Here is an 18,484-nt window from a genome sequence, read left to right as displayed (position 1 = left end):
CCTACTGCAGGAAAAACAAAAAAGTGTTTAATTCAGCCTTCACTACAATCATGGGCATCTCTAGGACCGTATTACTACAGGAGCCACTAGCTATGTGTGGTATTCGAATTTAATTAAATTTAAATAAAATTAAAAATCTAGTGTCTAGGATGCACTTGCCACATTTAAACCACTCGATAGCCACATGTGGTTAGTGGCTGCGGTCCTTAGCAGCAGACACAGAACAGAACTTTCCATCACTGCTGAAAGTTCTGCTGGACAGCACTATTCCCGACAACTTTAGAAAGAATTAGCCAAACATAAGACTCGAACTAAATAGATGTCACATGGTCTTTTTTTAATTAAATACCACTTTATAATGTTATTTGCACCTAACACACACATTTTTTGAAAAATAAGACATGCTATCTATATCAGTCATGGAGTTAACAAAATATAAGCATCCACATGGAATATATTCTAAGGTGACTTCAGTTACACAGCTTCTCAGAGAAACACGCAGTTCTTTTTTTCTTTTTTTTGCCCATCAGCCACCGTTGGACCAGATATGGAATTCACAAGAAGGCGGGGTGGAGGGTCTCCAGCTCTACCCTGATGGATGTCCTGTGTATACCAGTACCACCAAGCTGGCTGGTTTCCCCCGGAAAAGCAGCGGAAAGGTCGGTCCTCTTTTCCCTACCCAGCAATCAGTTTCACGCTGCAAAGACCCCACGTGACCTGAAGTTTAATGCAATGGCCTCATCAGATGCGTCTTCAAGGGAGGGGTCCAGGGAGGGTCTGAGCTCTCATTAAAGCCCACTGGGACCAGTCTTAGAACTGGTTCTAATGTCTGATTAGAGAACCCAGAGTGCCAGTCTTTAGAAGAGGTGGACAGAGTGGAGTGCAGAGAGGAAGACCAGGGAGCAATGGGAAATTTGAACCCAAGTTTGGTGACCTTGCTTTAGGTACTGGCTGCTAGGAAAGAGAGAGAGGCATGCTTCTTAACATGGCTTGGAGCATTCCAGAGGACTTGGGAATCTCAGAGCCAGGAGAAAAAAAATAAAGACACTGGGCTGTGAGTAAAAAGTTGATACCCGCCCCCCCCCCATGTCCCCTAACCTAACAGCAAGTGCCACCAGTAAACAGTCCATTTCTACTTGGAGACAAAGGGTGGGAGAAGAAAGCCCCAGACAGACTCAGAACTCTGGAGTCCAAGGCTCCAGATCGGCTGCTGTCCCAGAGTCCCCAGGGGCCTACCCCGGCTTCCCATCAGGAAACTGTCCTGTGCTCTCTGCTCAGACTTGCTGTGCTCAGCTTCAGAGGACAATGCCATCACCCACAACCAGCAGGCAGAGGCGGCCCAGGCCCCAGAGATGGGGGCTGGTGGTACCGAAAACATGACAGTCAGCTGACCTGAAACTGAAACACGCTTTTATCCATTCCTCTCATTCTTGCCTGGCTCGAGACCAAAAGGCGCATAACCAGAAAAAAGGGAATGGGTGGAGTGAGGTTGGAGCACATAAAACCCCAGAATGATCACCTGGTCTGACATACTGAGATGGCTTCCCTGCTCATCTTCCTTCCTTTTCTTAAAAAAAGATTTTATTTATTTATTTAATTGAGAGAGAGAGAGAGAGAGCGAGTGCATAAGAAGGGGGAGCAGCAGTGGGAGAGGGAGAAGCAGGCTTCCTGCCGAGCAGGGAGCCCAATGAGGGGCTCGATCCCAGGACGCCAGGATCATGACCTGAGCCGAAGGCAGATGCTTCATGACGGCGGAGCCCCCCAGGCGCCCCTGCTCATCTTTCATTTATCCACTCTGCCCTCATCCTGCCCACCTTAGAAAAGTCACTTGGAAAATCTGAAGAACAGCAAAATCAGGTTTTAACTCTCCTTTTTTGTTTTGTTCTGGTGGGCTTACAGCTTGACCTTGAAAAGTGACTTTTACTGTCCCTATATAGAGTATAATTCCCTATACTCTGCATAAAGCTTCTTTTCCAATCAGTGTTGATCCTGCTGTTCTCTCTTATGAATCATCAATGGCTCCCATGCTCTCTGAGATACACCTTGATCTCCTCTGGCTGGCATTCGAGGCCTCCATGAGCATCCACTGCTTATCTTTCCAGCTTATCTCCCACCATCCTCTCTATCTCTCTTTTCTTTGCCAACACCCACTCCCCATCTCTGCCCTTTTGCAAATGCTGGCCCCTCTGATGAGGGCAGAGGGAGGTGGTCACCCTACTCACATCTTTGCAAGATTTGCCCCATTGATGAGCAAAGCCCGAATCATCACCAGTTCTTTTTGTTTTTTAATTAATTAACTAAAAAATTTAAAACATTTTTAAGTATTTTAAATTTAGAAAATTAACTATTTAAATGTAGATTTAATATTTTAAATCTATACCACACATGGGGTTTGAACTCATGACCCAGAGATTAAGAGTCACATGCCCAACCGAATGAGCCAGCCAGGTGCCCCCAAAATCATCTTGGGTTCTGAATAACCTGCTCTGGGCTTGGGCCTGACCTTTAGCAGGGCTTCCTTAACCATCCTTTTTCTGTGGGCCATGGTTGCTCTGTGCCCACCCCCCTACCCTCCCTGTTGTATCTTCCATTGCGGGTCTGCAGGGCAGAGACCACGGCTATTCTTTGTAGCCCTCACCATCCAAATGCTTATTTATTTAGTTTTTTAAAAGATTTTACCCATTCACTTGAAAGATCGAGAGCGAGCGAGCGAGAGAGAGAGAGATCACACACAAGAGTGGAGAGGGCGGCAGAGGGAGAGGGAGTAGCAGACTCCCCACTGAGCAGGGAGCCTGACAGGGGACTGAGCCAAAGGCAGACACTTAACCAACTGAGCCACCCAGGCGCCCCCATCCAAATGCTCAGTAAAGCACAGCAAATGCGTCACAAATATTGTTGAACTGAGTGGACATGTATCCTGAAGAAAAAAGGTCATCGTCTGCTGCCTTCTTAGGCATGTCAGACACAATACCGAAATGGTTATCACAAGCAACAGATGCCAGTTTTCAAAGTCAAGGTAGTAAATCGGTATGAAGCACAATCCATAAAGGTTAATGATCTATCAACACTGGTCTATTAACACTGTTATCTCGCCTATTAGTTAAAGAGTGCCTAGGGAAACAGTAAGGGTCATTCGAAGTAGTAATCATGAGATGGATAAATGCCTCGGATCCTATGGGAATTATTTGACCTGCTAAAGGAGCCCTGGACAGGAAACAAGTTAGGGTAATAACAACTTTCCAGGAGGGGTGTGGCGCCCCAGGTTTTCACAGCCCATCTCTCTCAATTTCAAGGTGTGTGCTCCTTGGATTGCCTGCATCAGAATGACCCTGCTGTCCGTTAAGAATGTGGACTCTTTTTCCTCTCTGTCATTCCCACGGAGGAATGGGTGTAGGGGTGTAGGAATCTGCATTTTAAACACACTCCCTAGGGGATTGTTATGCTCAAGTCCGCAAACCCTTCTGGCATTCTCAGAAGTCTATAGTCAGTCCAGGAGAAGATAGTTATGGATGTAGCCAGAAAGAGAGCAGCAATCCCTTACCAAGAATGCCCGCTTTCCCAGACATACGCACATGGTGCGACCTAAAGGGTCTCGGTCAATTCCAAGGAAATGAACCAGTAATTCAAGTTTGGTTTGATGGAGAGAGGATGGAGGCTGTCTGCAGTAAGCACTCCCAAGCCTCCCAGCGGGCACTGGTGGGCAGGAACACACCCATGAAACAGCCAGATTTTCTGCCTATCCTTTTGTAAGTGGCACATTCACTTTTTGTAGGATGAAAAGGGATTTTTCTTCCTTTGTGGGCTAACGCATCGTTACCCCTGCTCCTGTCCTTATTTCGCGCCTTCTCTTAACTCTTAACCCGGGGCGGCGGGTTGGGAGGAGGAAAGCAATTACATAGTTCACAGAACCAAAACCAAATTAGTTTTCAGAGCAGATCTAATACAAGCACACCAAGCATGTTTTCTCCGGAAGGGCACAGACCACTGGAAGGCCAAAGTGTATTTTCTACAGGTGAATGATAGGATGTTCCCAGGGCTGGCCTTACTATGCTTCGGGATGACAGCACAGATGTTAGTGGAAATGTGGAATGATGAGTGAGATGGGGAGGATCAGGCAAGGGAAGATTAGATTCTGAGGTCTCTAGCCTTTCACGGGATGTGGCAAGTGAGAACGGAATGTCTGCCTTGCTTTAGCCCCGAGGAACGCGGCAATCTTTGGTCACTGCCAGAGGAAGCTCAGTTACCATCCTTGGGGATCATGACTGCTTTCCCAAGCGGGCTGGACAGAACCAGGCAGAGTCTGAACTCTGCACTCCCTCCGACCCCGGAGAAGGGGGAATACAGGTTTCATCCCCATCCCCACCCCCCACCCGGTCATCTGAAACCTCTGAGACTAAGATAATATATTCTTTGCCAGAGACAAAGGGTCTCCGAGATCCCCTTTTAGAGAGTTCTCTGTTTAAAAAAAAATAAGAACTTGAAAGGCAAACTTTAGAATTCAGGGTCGAACTGCTCACTGTCGGCCTGACTTGAGAGCAGTTATAAATGGAGGGAAGTGCAGTCTCCTTCAAGGCGGGCTCATTCCTTCTTGGTGTGTTCCAGGACTCGGTAGGGCACCCCAGAGGCACCCCCGGAGCTGTGTTCCTCTTGCATGACGGGCAGCGTGGCGGGAGCGTAGATCTCTGAAACGTTGTCGTTGTTTTCCAGGGCCCCATAGGAAAAAGAAGCTTTGAGGTCAGGCTGAACTGTCATTCCCTTGTCATGCATGTTTTGCATACCTGAAATGAAATCCATGTTCTCCAAATCATTATGCGGCAAGGGGGCCCAAGGATGCTGCATCTCCCTCTACCCTACCACGGTCTGATTACAGGGCTCGGGTGCTAATCACGTGCCTTGCCAAGCTCCTGAATGCTTTAGATTAAAAAAAGAGCAACCATAAATGTATGCTAGAAATATTATGGTTGCCAAGCAACAGGGACGAATCTTCAGGAAACAGGCACACGGACCAGTCCCTGTCAAGAGAAGCCCGGGTTGGTCTAGAATGAGGCGGGAATGTGTGCTTGGGTCCCAGGAGAAGCACGACCAGCACTGTGCTTCGAACGTGGTAGATGCCAATATTTTACTACCGAATTAAACCAGGATCATTATCCCCTGGAGGGAAGAGGGTAACTTCCATGTCACGGACACCTGGTGGGGACACAATGCATCGTGACACTCAGAGAGAACGAGATCTGACCTTTCACACTGAACATTGCTGATCTGCAGAGAGCGGAGGTATGATACAGCCTGCTGCTTTTGAGCACGTGTGGACGCTGGATGTCTACTTACAGTCGAGAACAAAGACTTGAATCATTAATTCCGTTAGTCTTACTCGGCAAATCCTCCAGCATGTGGGCCCTGGGCTTGGAGGCCAGCTCTCTTCTTGGCAGGGAATGGAGATTTCAAATTCTCTTACCCCCAGGCTGTCCTATAAAACTGAACGCTAAGTGTCCTCCGTGAAACTATGACGATAACAGCAGGTGCTAGACTATTCCCTCTGCCCAGGCTCTGAGCTGAGGGTTTAGATCAGGATGGTACCAACAGCAAGCGTGAGAATAGCTAACAGGTACCGAGTGTTGAGTTGGGGACAGACCCCACTCTAACCAGCTGATAAGTTTTCTCTCTTCTGATCCTCATAACTACTGATAAGGAAAATGAGGCACTTGGAGGTCAGGTACCTTGCTTGAGGTCATCAAGATGGCAAGTGGCCGGGCTGGGATTCAAACTCAGGTGGTTTGAATGCTGAGGACCACGCTCAGCTGGAATGCTGTATGGCCTTCCTAGGAGCTTCCACCGAATCCCCCCCAGATCCCATCCTCATCGTCTGGGTAAGAAAACGGATTCTGAATGGTGAGGTTAATTGCCGAAAATCACAGAACTGAGATCGGACACCACAGACCATGGCCTTGTGACTCCATGAGTGGCCTGGGGAGACTCTATGCTTTCACACAGCACTAGCCTTAGCTCAAGAGCATCGGACGGGTACGGTCTACATCTGTGGTTTGGATTTTGGGATGGGGGCATGCTTGGGAGAAGTTGAGGGGTGCCTGTTGGCTTACCAGGCACAGTTTAGCTCCTGGATTTTTTTTCATAGTTCCTCAGCCAAAGAGCACCAGGATTACACCTAGAGTCTAACAGATGTGGCTTTATCATTCATTGCCATGAGAGAGTTGTCCACCGTGGGGAACTGTGGGATGCCTCAGTAGGAGGGTGTTAGAAAAGGGATTTGTGTTAGGCGATTTGGGAGAGGGTTTAAGGAAGCTGGGCTAGGCTTTGGAATGGATGCTGTCGGGAAGTGGGACCAGTTTAGTAACTGGGAATCTTAATAATTCTTATCTAGATGGAGAGAAGGCCATGTAGGCTCAAGCTGTACTTGGTAAAGAGGTGCCAGTCCCCCATGGTTCGGTCAACGGTCACGTTTCGTCTGCATTCATACATGACAATGGAGTGGCCCTGTTTGTATCTGGTCTATCATGGTTGGAGTGCCCCTGTCTGACGCTGAAGTTCTGGGAAGCTGCTTTTTGCCAGCCAGGGACACTGAGGCCCAGCTGGGACAGCTAGGCCAGCTCTCAGCTCACAGGGACAGCTTTATCTTTTCTCATTTTTTAGAAGTCTTTCACGTGCTAGAATTACTTAAATCCTCTCTAAATTGTGACCTGCAGCACATTTTTTTGGAGAACTAAACGCCTCTTGAGCTGTAGCTACTGTCTGCTGTGAAGCTGTTGATCTAGATGGACCAAAAGCAAGGTTCTAATGCTGACCAGGGAAACCGAGTAGCTAGGAGACAATCTGTTGAATCGTTTTTTTTTTTTAAATTTAATTAGTTAATTAATTTATTTCTAAAGTTTAAAATAAAATTTATTTAAGTAATCTCTGCACCTAATGTGGGGCCCGAACTCATGACCCCAAGTCAGAGCTGGGATCCGACACGGATGCTCTTAGGCTCTTTCTCTTTCGACTAAGCCAGCCAGGTGCCCCCCCCTCCCTTTTTTAAACAGTTTTATTTTTCATGTTCTACCTGGCATCAGGTCAAACAAGTGTCTGAAATTTTCAAGGATTTTTTTTTTTTTTTAAGCAAAAGGGACGTGAAATCAAATTTAACCAGGCATCTACCAAGTCCCAAACACTGTGCAAGGGGCCTTTAACATATTATCCCACTACCCTGAAAGAGGGAATCCCAATTCACAAGTGAGGGTCGGAGGTCTTGGGAGGTCCAAGGACATGCCCAAGGTCACACCACGGGTGGGTGGTAGAGCTGGGATTTGAATCCAGGCCACCTGGACTCCAAGCCCACGCTTTTCACTGAAGAGAATAAGTCTCTACCCCCAAGTGTCCTGACATGCTACAGCACCAGGGTGGGGTCTCCCTTGGTCAAGATCTAACCTCCCACCCATCACAAGGTACAAAGAGGAGCCCAGAGCCACATCCACGAACAGACCACAGAATGTTGGTATCTAAGGTTACCTTAGGTTACCTTCTATTTTCCACTAGCAGATACGTCTGTATAAATGCATACACAAATACTTAGATATATACACATACACAATTTGTAAACACACCAACACACAGATACACACACTTGCACACACAGAGTTGACACCTCACCTATCTGGAATTCAGCTATCCAGCGCCCTCATCTATCGGGGACACAGCCGAGAAACAAGGAAGTAAGCAAAAAAAAAGGCATCTGAGCAGCCCGATTAGATGTTTTAAAAGTCCATGCACTAAAGCTCATGCACTTAACTCCTAGGAGAAAGTGTAAGGCCCCGATTCAAAGCTTGTTTATACTAATTTTACATACAGTTCAAACAGTGGGGTCAAATGAGACTTTTGACCCGCAAATGCTATACACAGGCGGGCTGGTAAGAGCATGAAGGACAGACGACAGCTTGAGAGCAAAGGATGAGGAAATTATATAAAAGTAGACACATACACCTTGGGGCCGTTGAAAGTCGGGGTACCTCAGTTGGCTCTGAGAACACACTGGTATCCCAGAGTACTTTAATCAGCAGTACTGTATGCCGTCCGTGGGCTTACAGTTTGCTCATTAGGGTGTCTTCATGAAGGGTGGGGCTTATGTTCTGGAGAGTTCCATCTTTTTTTTTTTTTTTTTAAAGATTTTATTTATTTATTTGACAGACAGAGATCACAAGTAGGTAGAGAGACAGGCAGAGAGAGAGGGGTAGGCAGGCTCCTTGCCGAGCAGAGAGCCTGATGCAGGGCTCGATCCCAGGACCCTGGGATCATGACCTGAGCCAAAGGCAGAGGCTTTAACCCACTGAGCCACCCAGGCGCCCCTGGAAAGTTCCATCTTTACACCTAAAATAAAAATTCTGACTGAAAGTGAAAGCTAGTGGTCACTGGCAACCCACAGAACTGAGCTCAGCACACCTGGATGAACCTTCCTAATGTGGGTCCCTGTGGCAGGGCAGGCATTCTCTGGTTCTCCAAAGACTTCCCTACTCCCTTCTGTGCCATTCTCTGCAGAGTCACACCATTTATTCATTTATTTATTTATTTATCTATCTATCTATTTATTTATTTATTTGACAGAGAGAGATCACAAGTAGGCAGAGAGGCAGGCAGAGAGAGAGAGGAGGAAGCAGGCCCCCTGCTGAGCAGAGAGCCTGATGCGGGCCTCGATCCCAGGACCCTGAGATCATGACCTGAGCCGAAGGCAGCGGCTTAACCCACTGAGCCACCCAGGCGCCCTGCAGAGTCACACCTTTGTTACTGTTACCGCTAAAGGCATTTGAGCTTGGGCTTCTTGGTGTGAACCCCCAGCTCCTTGGGAAATTAGGCTTTCCAGAACAATCCGCGCTCTGGTGCCACCTAAGAAGTGAGGCGATAGTCTCTGAATTTCATTCATTCTATTTTCCTTCCCCTCTCTGGTTATTCCATTCCATTTTGATGAGTGGATTTTTTTTTTTTTCCCTCCTGCAGGCACGAAGCCTGAGGTACAGATCACAAGTATACCCAGTGTGAATCGGACCTGTCTTTAAAGAGATCCCAAAATAAACACGGGAACTGGCAAGATGGGCTCAAAACCAACCGAGGTGCCTCCACCATTGCCTATTTGGCACAGAGAGATTTAAAAAAGAGAGAGGGAGAGAGAGAGAGAGAGAGAGAGAGAGACGGTCACACCGTAACGGCACAGCACACCTTCCCTGTACCGAACCCAGCGGCTGGTTGTCGCTTTAAACAGGAAGTAGCAGTCATTCTATATGGGCGGGCTGGCCAGAGGGACACTCGGGGTTTCAACATTACCTGGCATGGCATCCATGGAAATGTAGGGCTCAAATGGAATGGCCTTCTTCCGATTACGTGTGATTAAGAAGACGCCCAAGAATGCAATGAGGCACCTAAGGAACAGGGATAAGGGAGGGAGAGAAAAAAGGCCAGGGTGAGGGCAGGAGGGCTCGCTTTCTAACCCCGGGTAGTGGGAAAAATGGAAAAAGAGGGCTGCAGGCCGCAGAGGGGGGCTCGCTGCCGAGGAGCCCTGGGAGGCCTTGGGGCTTGAGATGGGCAGGGAGCAGACACGGGATAAAGAAAAGCCTCCCATGCCTTGCAGGCCACACTGCATTCATCAGAATAAATTAGACAATCCAGGGCAAAGCTCCCATAATAAATTAGACAATATATTATATATTATATATATATTATATATAATAAATTAGACAACAAATTAGACAATAATAATAATTACATATATAATATATATAATAATAGACATAATAAATTAGACAATAAATTAGACAATCCGGAGCAAAGCTCCTTTACTTCCATTTCACCTGTATCTTAGAAACTCGCCTTAAAAAAACACATTTTTTTAATTAAAAAAATTCTTTTTTAAAAAAAGATTTTATTATTTATTTGACAGAGGGATAGAGAGCACAGGCAGCAGGGGGAGAGGGAGAAGCAGGCTCTCTGCTAAGCAGAGAACCCGATATGGGACTCGATCCCAGGACCCTGAGATCATGACCTGAGCCGAAGGCAGCTACTTAACCAACTAAGCCACCCAGGCACCATAAAGAAAGTTCTTTATGGCCTAAATTCAATCAATACAGGAGGAGAAAAAGCAGTAGTTAAAAGTCCCTGAATTCCCCCTGGTCCTATGTCCTCAGATAGGGGGAGATTCTTCTAGAGTCTCCCCCCCCCTTTCCCTAGAGCTTAAATAAGTGCATTTTCTAAAAACCAAGGTGAAATTCACACGCAGTAAAATGCACAAACGCTAAATGTAGTGCTTGAAGAATTTTACCTGTGTGTACCTCTTGCAATTACCACACAGGTCAACAGAGAAGAGATTTCCATCCCCTCCACCCCAGAAAGTTTCCTTGTACCTCTCCCAATCCATGCTAAACCACAGGAAGCCACTGGCTACTATCGTCTGATACTTGATTTGCCTGTTCTTGAACTTTTTAAAGAAATTTTTTAAAAGAGTTATCTATTTAGCTGGGGTGGGAGGGGCAGAAGGAGAGGGGGGTAATCTGATGCAGAGTCCACACTGAGTGTGGAGCCTGATGTGGGGCTCGATTCCAGGGAGCTGTAACCATGAGTTGGATGCTTAACTGACTGAGCCACCCAGGTGCCCCATTCTGTCCTTGAACTTCTTAAAAGTTAAATCATACAGTGTGTACTCTATCTTGTTTCTTTCCCTTATAAATATTTTTAGGGTTCATTCACTTAACTGTATGTATTAGTAGTTCATTATTTTTTTTAAGATTTTATTTATTTATTTGACAGAGAGAGAGAAATCACAAGTAGGCAGAGAGGCAGGCAGAGAGAGAGAGGGGGAAGCAGGCTTCCTGATAAGCAGAGAGCCTGATGTGGGGCTTGATCCCAGGACCCTGAGACCGTGACCTGAGTCGAAAGCAGAGGCTTTTCCCACCGAGCCACCCTAGTTCATAATTTTTAATTGTTATACTGAACTCATTGCCTGAATATACTGTATCATTTGCTTTTCACTCTCTCCATTGATAAACATTTGGGTTGTAAACAATTTGAGGATATGACAAATACAGTTACTATAAATATTTAGGTACAAGTCATTTTGTCAATATATGTACTCATTTCTTTTGGGTATGTATCTAGATGTGGAACTGCTAGATCATAGGATAGACCATACATTCAAAAAAGTGTAACTTTTTGGGGCACCTGGGTGGCTCAGTGGGTTAAAGCCTCTGCCTTCGGCTCAGGTCATGATCCCAGGGTCCTGGGATGGAGTCCCGCATTGGGCTCTCTGCTCGGCAGGGAACCTGTTTCCCTTCTCTCTCTCTCTGCCTGCCTCTCTGCCTTCTTGTGATCTCTGACTGTCAAATAAATAAAAAATAGAATAAAATCTTTTAAAAAATGTAACTTTTTCCATTAATGCATCCTAGACATGGTTCTATGTCAATATCTATAGACTGGCCTCAATTTTTCAAAATGGCAGCATGGTACTTTATTTTATGGGAATACTGCAATTTATTTAATATCCTCAAATTGTTTACAACCCAATTTATTCTACTGTTGGGCATTTAGTCTACTTTCAATTATTTACTTATACAATTAATTTTAAAATTAATAAACAGCCTCATACATGCACCTTTGTGTCCCATTTGGAATGTTGCATCAAACATTGCTCATTTATAATTTTTAGTGGTCCTGCCAGATTGTCCTCTGGCATCAGAGATCCCCTCGCTGTGGCACAGAGCTGGTCTCTTCATTCTCTGGCCGACATGGACACCCTCAGTCTTTCTGGGTTTTGCAACATCATGGCATCTCCTGTGGCTTCAAAATGCATTTCTGTGATCTGGGGTGAGGCTGAAGAGTCTTTTCATGGGTCTAAGAGGGATAGTCTAGAAACTATGACAAGGAGATTAAAGCCCAAAATAAGAGAAGGGGGAAGGAGATAAAGCCCTTTGGGGAGTAAAATGCTCACTCATCTCTGGGGGACAAAGCTCTGAATTCTGGCTGCTCCCTCGGCTCTAGAGGATTGTGTGAGAGGCAGAGGCAATAGCGGGCCAGACAGGTGAGCTGCCCCAGGGCCACGGAGCAGGGACTCACCCCAGTGCAAACATGCAGATGTGCAGTACGTCCTCCCCGATGAAGTCCAGGTAAAACACTGCGCCTGCAGAGGCAGAAAGTGGCGAACATGGGTGAGCTGTTTTCAAATCACCTTCTTGCCTGTCTGTCTAGGATTCGGCTAAGCTCTCTTCCCTGCAGGAAACCGAAGTGGTCAGGAGCCTGATGACCAGCAGGGTACGTGTCAGAAGAGTAGAATAAAAGTCCTTTTTGGGGGGGACAGATTGTCTTCTCTTTCTCCTCCAACGTCCCTCTTATTGCCATCTTTTTTTCTTAACTTTTTATTTTGAGATAACATTAGACCCACAAAAAGGGTATAGAGTTTGCACGGACCCTGTGCCCAGCCTCCCCCAATGAAACATATTAAGAATGAAACTGTAGATCTTTTTTGCAGTTTTTAACACCCTCTTCACCCATTTTTTTTTAAGATTTATTTATTTATCGGGGGGGAGGGAGGGAGGGGTGGGGGCAGTAGGAGAGAGAGAGAATCCCAAGCAGACATGGCACTGAGTGGGGAGCCCGAGGCAGGGCTCGATCCCACAACCCTGAGATCATGATCCAAGTTGACACCAAGAGTCCGACACTTAACCAACAGGGCCACCTAAGCGCCACTCTCTGGTCTTTCTCAGGATGGAAGAACAAGGCTTCAAGTTATGCTCAGAGCCTTCTGACCTCACATGGCCAGCAGACGGCAGGCCGGCAGCCCCCTCCCAGGAGGCGGCAGTAACATGGGCTTGCCACCCTCATCCGCCCCCCAGCAGCCTTTGTCTGGACTCATTTCACCTCCATGGGCTTCTGGCTGTATCTCTGGGCTCCCACTCCCCACACCCCCCAAGCTTCTGATTGCTTCATGCTATTGGCTATTCCTTTCAACCTTGCCCAGACCCAAGTTCTTGACCGGGACTTATATTTTCACATTGGGTTCACTTTCTGGCTGCTCTGGGCTGACATCCCACTGGATCCCCAGGTCTGCTCATTGCACAGGCCCCAACGGGCATGTGCCTACCCTGCTCCCGCCTCTACAGGCAGGATTTGAGCAGCGCTGGTCTAAAGTGCGAAACACACAGCCTTATGGCCAAGCTTTGCTCAAAGGGAGGCACACTGGCCCTTACTGGTCTTTTCACTTTGAAGATTATCGCCTTTACTGCCCCTTAAAAACAAACATAATCTGATATGCTTGCAGCCTCGGAAGCCACCTAAGGATGAAAAGGGAACTATAAGAATGATGACAGGTTACCCACCGCCTGTTCTATCACAGATGTTCATACGGTCATAACCTCTCGAAATTATAGAAAGAAATCTGGGGTCATGTAGAGGAGCTAGAAGATGATGGCAAAAATTGTTAAAGAAACCTTATATGCGCTCTACGGAGTACATATTGTACATATTCCAATTCTGGGAGGTGAGTGTTATTATTCCCATTTTATGAATCTGGAACTGAGGCTCAGAGAGGCTAAGTGACTTTCCCAGAGCCACACAGCTCCGTGTCTGTTCTGGGACCCAGGTCTCTCTGGCTCGAAATCTTGCACTTTCTCCATGAAACTAAACGCAACTCTAACAGGTAGAACATGTCAGTAGAATTGGCCCTTTGCCAGAGGCGGAGCCTCATCCCTTGACACTGGGGTAACGTCGCTGCTGCTAAGGTAGGAGACGGAAATCCAGCAGTCACCGCCCTTACCTGCCGTGATGGCAATGGTAGTGGACAGAATGTAGCCCACGCTGGCAATCAAAGAGGAGTCGTACATCTGCGAGGCTTGACTTAAAAACCTTCAACACAAGAGCACTCTGGTCAGTGGGCACATTAGAAAGGCTGAGGTGGCAGCTGGTGACAGCAGGCTTAGCTTGAAATATGAAGACAACACATGAAAGAAAGATGCCATGCAGGTGCATCTCTGGGGCTGTGGTCCACGCTTTGCTCCCACTTGTCACACAGCTTGAGGTCCACCGCCATTCCCCAAGGGGGCCACGCCTTCCCAGGTATGCACTTCTGGCCACATGGTTCTCACCCACTGGAAATACCCCTCTCCTCACGTCAGTGTCCCCTACATCCCCACGCACCCCTACAACGGGCCATCCTGTTCCCATGAACAGTCCAAGAAACTCCCGTGGCACTTATTGCGATTCTGCCTGTTGTTGTCAATATTTTTTTAAAGCACATTTTCTGCTCAATAAAAAAATAACATGCTTACTGCAATAAAGGTGGGAAAAAGAGAGAGGAAATTAGACTCATTCCTCCTCTCTCCATCTAGGATCGACACTCCCTCATTCTGGAATCTATTCTTTGTCCGTTCTCTGGGTGGTAGCTGTTCATATTGTCCCACTCGACTGCACTCGTCCACCCCAGGGCTGGCAGTGCCTCCAAGGACAGTGGCTGTTGCTCTTGCCTCCGTGGCAGAAGGTCTGGCACACAGGAGGCCCTCGGTGGCTGTGTGGCTCTGCGACTGTGCAGCTGTGTGCTGGCTGGGTGAGTGAGAAGCTTCCCCTGCAGGGGTGGGGGGCACTAGGTTCTCCTCTGTAACTCTGGAGTGCTCAGCACGGAGCCTGGGGCGGGGTGGGCTCAGGGGTAATGACCAGAATCTCTGCAGTAGGACTCGGGACAGTAATAATCAATTATAATCATAAAAGGGGCTGAGATTTTCAGGAGGTCGTCCTGGGGACGGCACAGAGAGCTTCGTGCTCCTTCTGAGGAGGGTTTGCTGTTATTCTCAGTTGTGGACACGGAATCCGATCCCAGAGAAGCTGCGGCAGAGGCCTGGATTGGAGCTGCGAGGGGTGTGGGATGCGGAGCCCGATGCCGGGGTTCACATCTCAGCCTTGCCCCTTTGGTTGCTCAAAAGCAAAATGAGGATGGGATCATCTGCTTCAAAGGGGTTCGGTGGGGGGATCCAATGAATTTAAGTTCACGTGAAATAGGGTGTGTGTGAGGGGCTTCCCTTGGAGCCCCAAGGCAGCGGTCACTCTAACAACTGCTCCAGGCCACCGCTGGGGCATGGCGAGCCCAGCCACCAGGGGCCCGGGCCTGCCCCACCCAGGATCCATCAGCCTCATATGCTACACTGAGCCCTGTGCCGTTCACCCTCCTGTCCCCAGCAGGGCCATCCCAGGCCTTCCTGGGCCCTCTGCAGATCACCTGGTCTCAGATGGGAACAAGGCTCAGGCCCACCCTCAGGACCACTGCTTCTGAGACAGAAATGATGCTCTGGAGAAGATTCCCGGAGGACAAGAAAGGACGACTTGCTATTCCACCTAGCAGACAGAGAAGTCTCTCATGTGGGCACACACCGCTTCTTCTTGAAACAGACACCCACACTGGGGCAGAGGCAAAGTGAGGCTGCCCCTTCTCCCAGTTTGAGGCAGAGAGAAAAACACCTCCACTCCCGGCTTTTTCTTTCAAGGGGCACAGAGTCCCTCCAGGGGACAGCTCAGCAAATCAGTGACCCCTCTCTCTGCAGTGGATGCTGACCCTTGCTCAGCTTACGGGCTGTGTCTGAATGTTTTGCCTTCCCTATAGCTTCAAGAACAAATGAAATCAGGCGCAAGAAATGGAAGTGACCCCAAAACGTGGAGAGGCCCCGCAGGGAGAGACTTTGCAACTCACGCGGCCTGGTAGACAGCGGTGGCCACCATGCACACGAACATCACGTAGAAGATGGGGTAGTCGAGCTGCAGATTCCCCTGTATGGACAAGACGAGCATCCCGGCCACGGCCTTCACGGTCACCACCGTCATAGAGCCTGCAGGGGATGAATGAGGACCAGGCGAGGGCATCAGACCCTGCAAGTGAGCTGATGACTCCAAGGGACGTGTCGAGAAAAGATGGAGGGAGCCCTGGCTGGGCCACCCCAGGGATGGCGAGGATGCCAGAGGCAGCAGATCTCCCCCGCCTTCCACGAGTTGCCGCTATCCATGTGCTCTGTCCAAGGTGGGGAGAGCAAAATGCCCACATGCTTCCGAGTGTCACTTCTGAACACCAGGAAGAAAGGGCATTGAGTTTAACTCTCTGTGTCTGGACCATGGTCAAAAATCATCCCTAAATGGATACATGAACTTCCTGGGAGTACCCTTCTTATGGCAGTTACAGGGGGAAAAAGACCACATGATGTGTCAAGCGCCCTCTATTTTTTATTCTAACGCTCATTCACTTGTATTTTTAAAAACGTTTCATTAGACAGAGATCTCCCAATATTTTGGAATCCTGCCTCTAGGCCCATGAATGTACTTTTCCAAAATATAGCTGTTTGTGCATTTTAAAGTGATCCTCATGTAACACTGTGCTTATAGGGTATGCACGTAGTAGAACAGATGAGGTACCACTGTTCACCTCACCGTGGAGACCACTGCTTTCCCCAGCGGTACAGAAATGGCTGCTGTCAGCCCCCCCCCCATCGGCCACCCCCACATCCAGGTACAAACGAAGCCCAGTGTTCTGGCTGAAGGGCTCTGCTCTCCTGTTTTTCTCGGCTTCTGCACATTTTCTCTCCTGCTAACAGCCCATCACACAGCAGCTTCTGGGCCCCCCACAAACTCGATGACCATTTCCAAACATCAGCAGTCCAGTTAAGAGAGGCACTTTTAAGAGGGTGTCCCTGTTAGTGAGAAGTGGGCAGGAGGAGGGTGGCCAATGCACCTTAGAACCCTCTGGCCTCCCTACTCTCCAGAGAGGACATTTGGCGACTATGACATTCCAGTCTACTTTGGAAACAAGAGCACTTAGGAATGGACCACCGATCTTAGCTACTCCCGGGACAAACATCTAAAGTGCTATGCTCGGTAAAAGACACGGGTCACAAAAAGCCACATGTTATGGGGTTCTGTTTATACTGTATACTTTAAATAGGTGAGTTTTACGGTATGTAAATTATATCTCAATAGAGCTGTTTTAAAAATACCAAAATAATGGAACCTTGTCCTACGGTGTCCCCTGTCTGTGGGGCTGAGGGCCTGTCACTGCACTGGGGGCTCGGTGTGGGAAGGACAGAAGACCGACAACATGTCTTGGGCACTTGTGCCCACCTCATTTAACCCTGCTCTCCCCCCTGAGATCTGGGCATTCTCCTATGTCTATTCTGAGACGGCGATGTGGCTTAAACTGGAGGGGTCACCAGCCCGAGGCCAGAGCCCCTGGGAAGCAGCCAGAGGGGGCCCCCCACCTCTTCCCTGGAAGCTCGGGTCCTTTTCCCAGCCCTAGTGAGTGTGTCAGACTCCGTGTGGAGTCAGGCCTTGCCTCGGTCTGATGTAGGAGCTGTCTCTCACATGGCACCCATCCCTCCAAGAAGAGAGGGGGGAAAAAAAAGTCAGAGAGCAAACTCAGTTGTTTTTGAATCCAAAACTCGTTCCTAGCCTGACCGGTTTGCGGGGAAGCCCTCAGGACTCGGTTGCTGGAGCCTGTCTGCCTCGACCTTTTCGCCCCGCCTCACCCTCCCTCTGCTGTCCTCTTCTTCACTGTGATCCTCACGGCCCCAACGTGTCTCTCTTCTATGCATTTGCCTCCTTGCTTACTGGTCATTCCTGCCTTCGGAACGGAGAACCCCCGAGGGCAGGGGGCCGTCTGTCTTGTTCACCCCCGTGGCCAGTTTCCAGCACTGTTCCCGGCACGTAGGGGACTCTGGGTATTTGACAGGACTGACGGAAGCTGCTTCCTGACCGCAGGGACCTCGTGGTGCAACGGGACGGTGGCCATGGTCAACCACCCGGACCCCCACTTACCCAGTAACGCCACCAGGAGAAGAATCACGATGATGCTGTTGGCGTTCTTTTCCTTGTAGAAGTAGAGCAGCAAGCAGAACAGGATGATCTCCACAAGCTATGGGAAGCAGCAAGCAGGCGGTCAGCAGGGTGCACGCGGATGCAGGGAAGACTGGGAGATGCTGGTGGGCTGGACTGGGCTGATGTGGCTGGAGTCATGGACCCTCAGCACTGAAAGGGACCTGAACATCCAGCATTTCCCAAACCACTGACAGACTTCATGCAAAAGGAGGGGATTCAGAATGAATTCTGCGGCAATCTCTGCCCCTTGGGCAACACCGACAAGGGGCTCACCTCTGAGCTTTGAGGGCGCTGTGCTGGCCGCACGCACACACACCTGGTCATGGATGGCCAGGATCAGGCTGGGAAGGTTTCTTTCCACTTTGCTGCTCTGCAGGTGACCCCTGAAGGTCGGTCAAAGAGAGGTTCACTGGCTCACTGAGGAGATGAGCTCCCTGGGGCAAGTAGGTAAGTATTCACGTCCCCACCCCCTAACCACAGATCCAGTGGGTGCAGCTCCGTGGGGGAGAAAGACAAGGACATCTGCAGTCAGGGAGGCCAAGTTTGAAACCAGATCCACTGCTAAAATAGTTGTGTGACCTTGGACCAGGCACTTAGCTTCTCTAAACCTCAGTTA

The 18,484-nt window shown here is 48.6% G+C and overlaps 1 protein-coding gene across 3 annotated transcripts in view; it reads right to left on the bottom strand.

The window, feature by feature from the left end:
• Nucleotides 1–316: 316 nt before the first annotated feature.
• Nucleotides 317–18,484, bottom strand: part of NIPAL3 (NIPA like domain containing 3) — a 53,368-nt gene continuing 35,200 nt past the window's right edge. For 2 of the 3 annotated variants that reach the window (XM_004741164.3, XM_004741165.3), the window contains 6 exons: nucleotides 17,809–17,905; nucleotides 15,701–15,836; nucleotides 13,781–13,869; nucleotides 12,085–12,148; nucleotides 9,307–9,401; nucleotides 317–4,778 (listed from right to left, as the gene is read on the bottom strand). In XM_004741164.3, the coding sequence (XP_004741221.1) occupies nucleotides 4,579–4,778; nucleotides 9,307–9,401; nucleotides 12,085–12,148; nucleotides 13,781–13,869; nucleotides 15,701–15,836; nucleotides 17,809–17,905 (681 nt within the window). In that variant the 3' untranslated portion in view covers nucleotides 317–4,578. Of the gene's footprint in view, nucleotides 4,779–7,644; nucleotides 7,677–9,306; nucleotides 9,402–12,084; nucleotides 12,149–13,780; nucleotides 13,870–15,700; nucleotides 15,837–17,808; nucleotides 17,906–18,484 lie in introns of all 3 variants that reach the window. The other variant, XM_045063961.1, reaches the window with a different exon arrangement.

This window comes from Mustela putorius, unplaced genomic scaffold (assembly GCF_011764305.1).
Source record: "Mustela putorius furo isolate JIRA1106 unplaced genomic scaffold, ASM1176430v1.1 tig00003853_pilon_pilon_pilon, whole genome shotgun sequence".
In the NCBI taxonomy this organism is placed as follows: domain Eukaryota; kingdom Metazoa; phylum Chordata; class Mammalia; order Carnivora; family Mustelidae; genus Mustela; species Mustela putorius.
The sequence above is the reverse complement of the archived record's forward strand: the minus strand, read 5'-3'. Positions and strand labels throughout refer to the sequence as shown.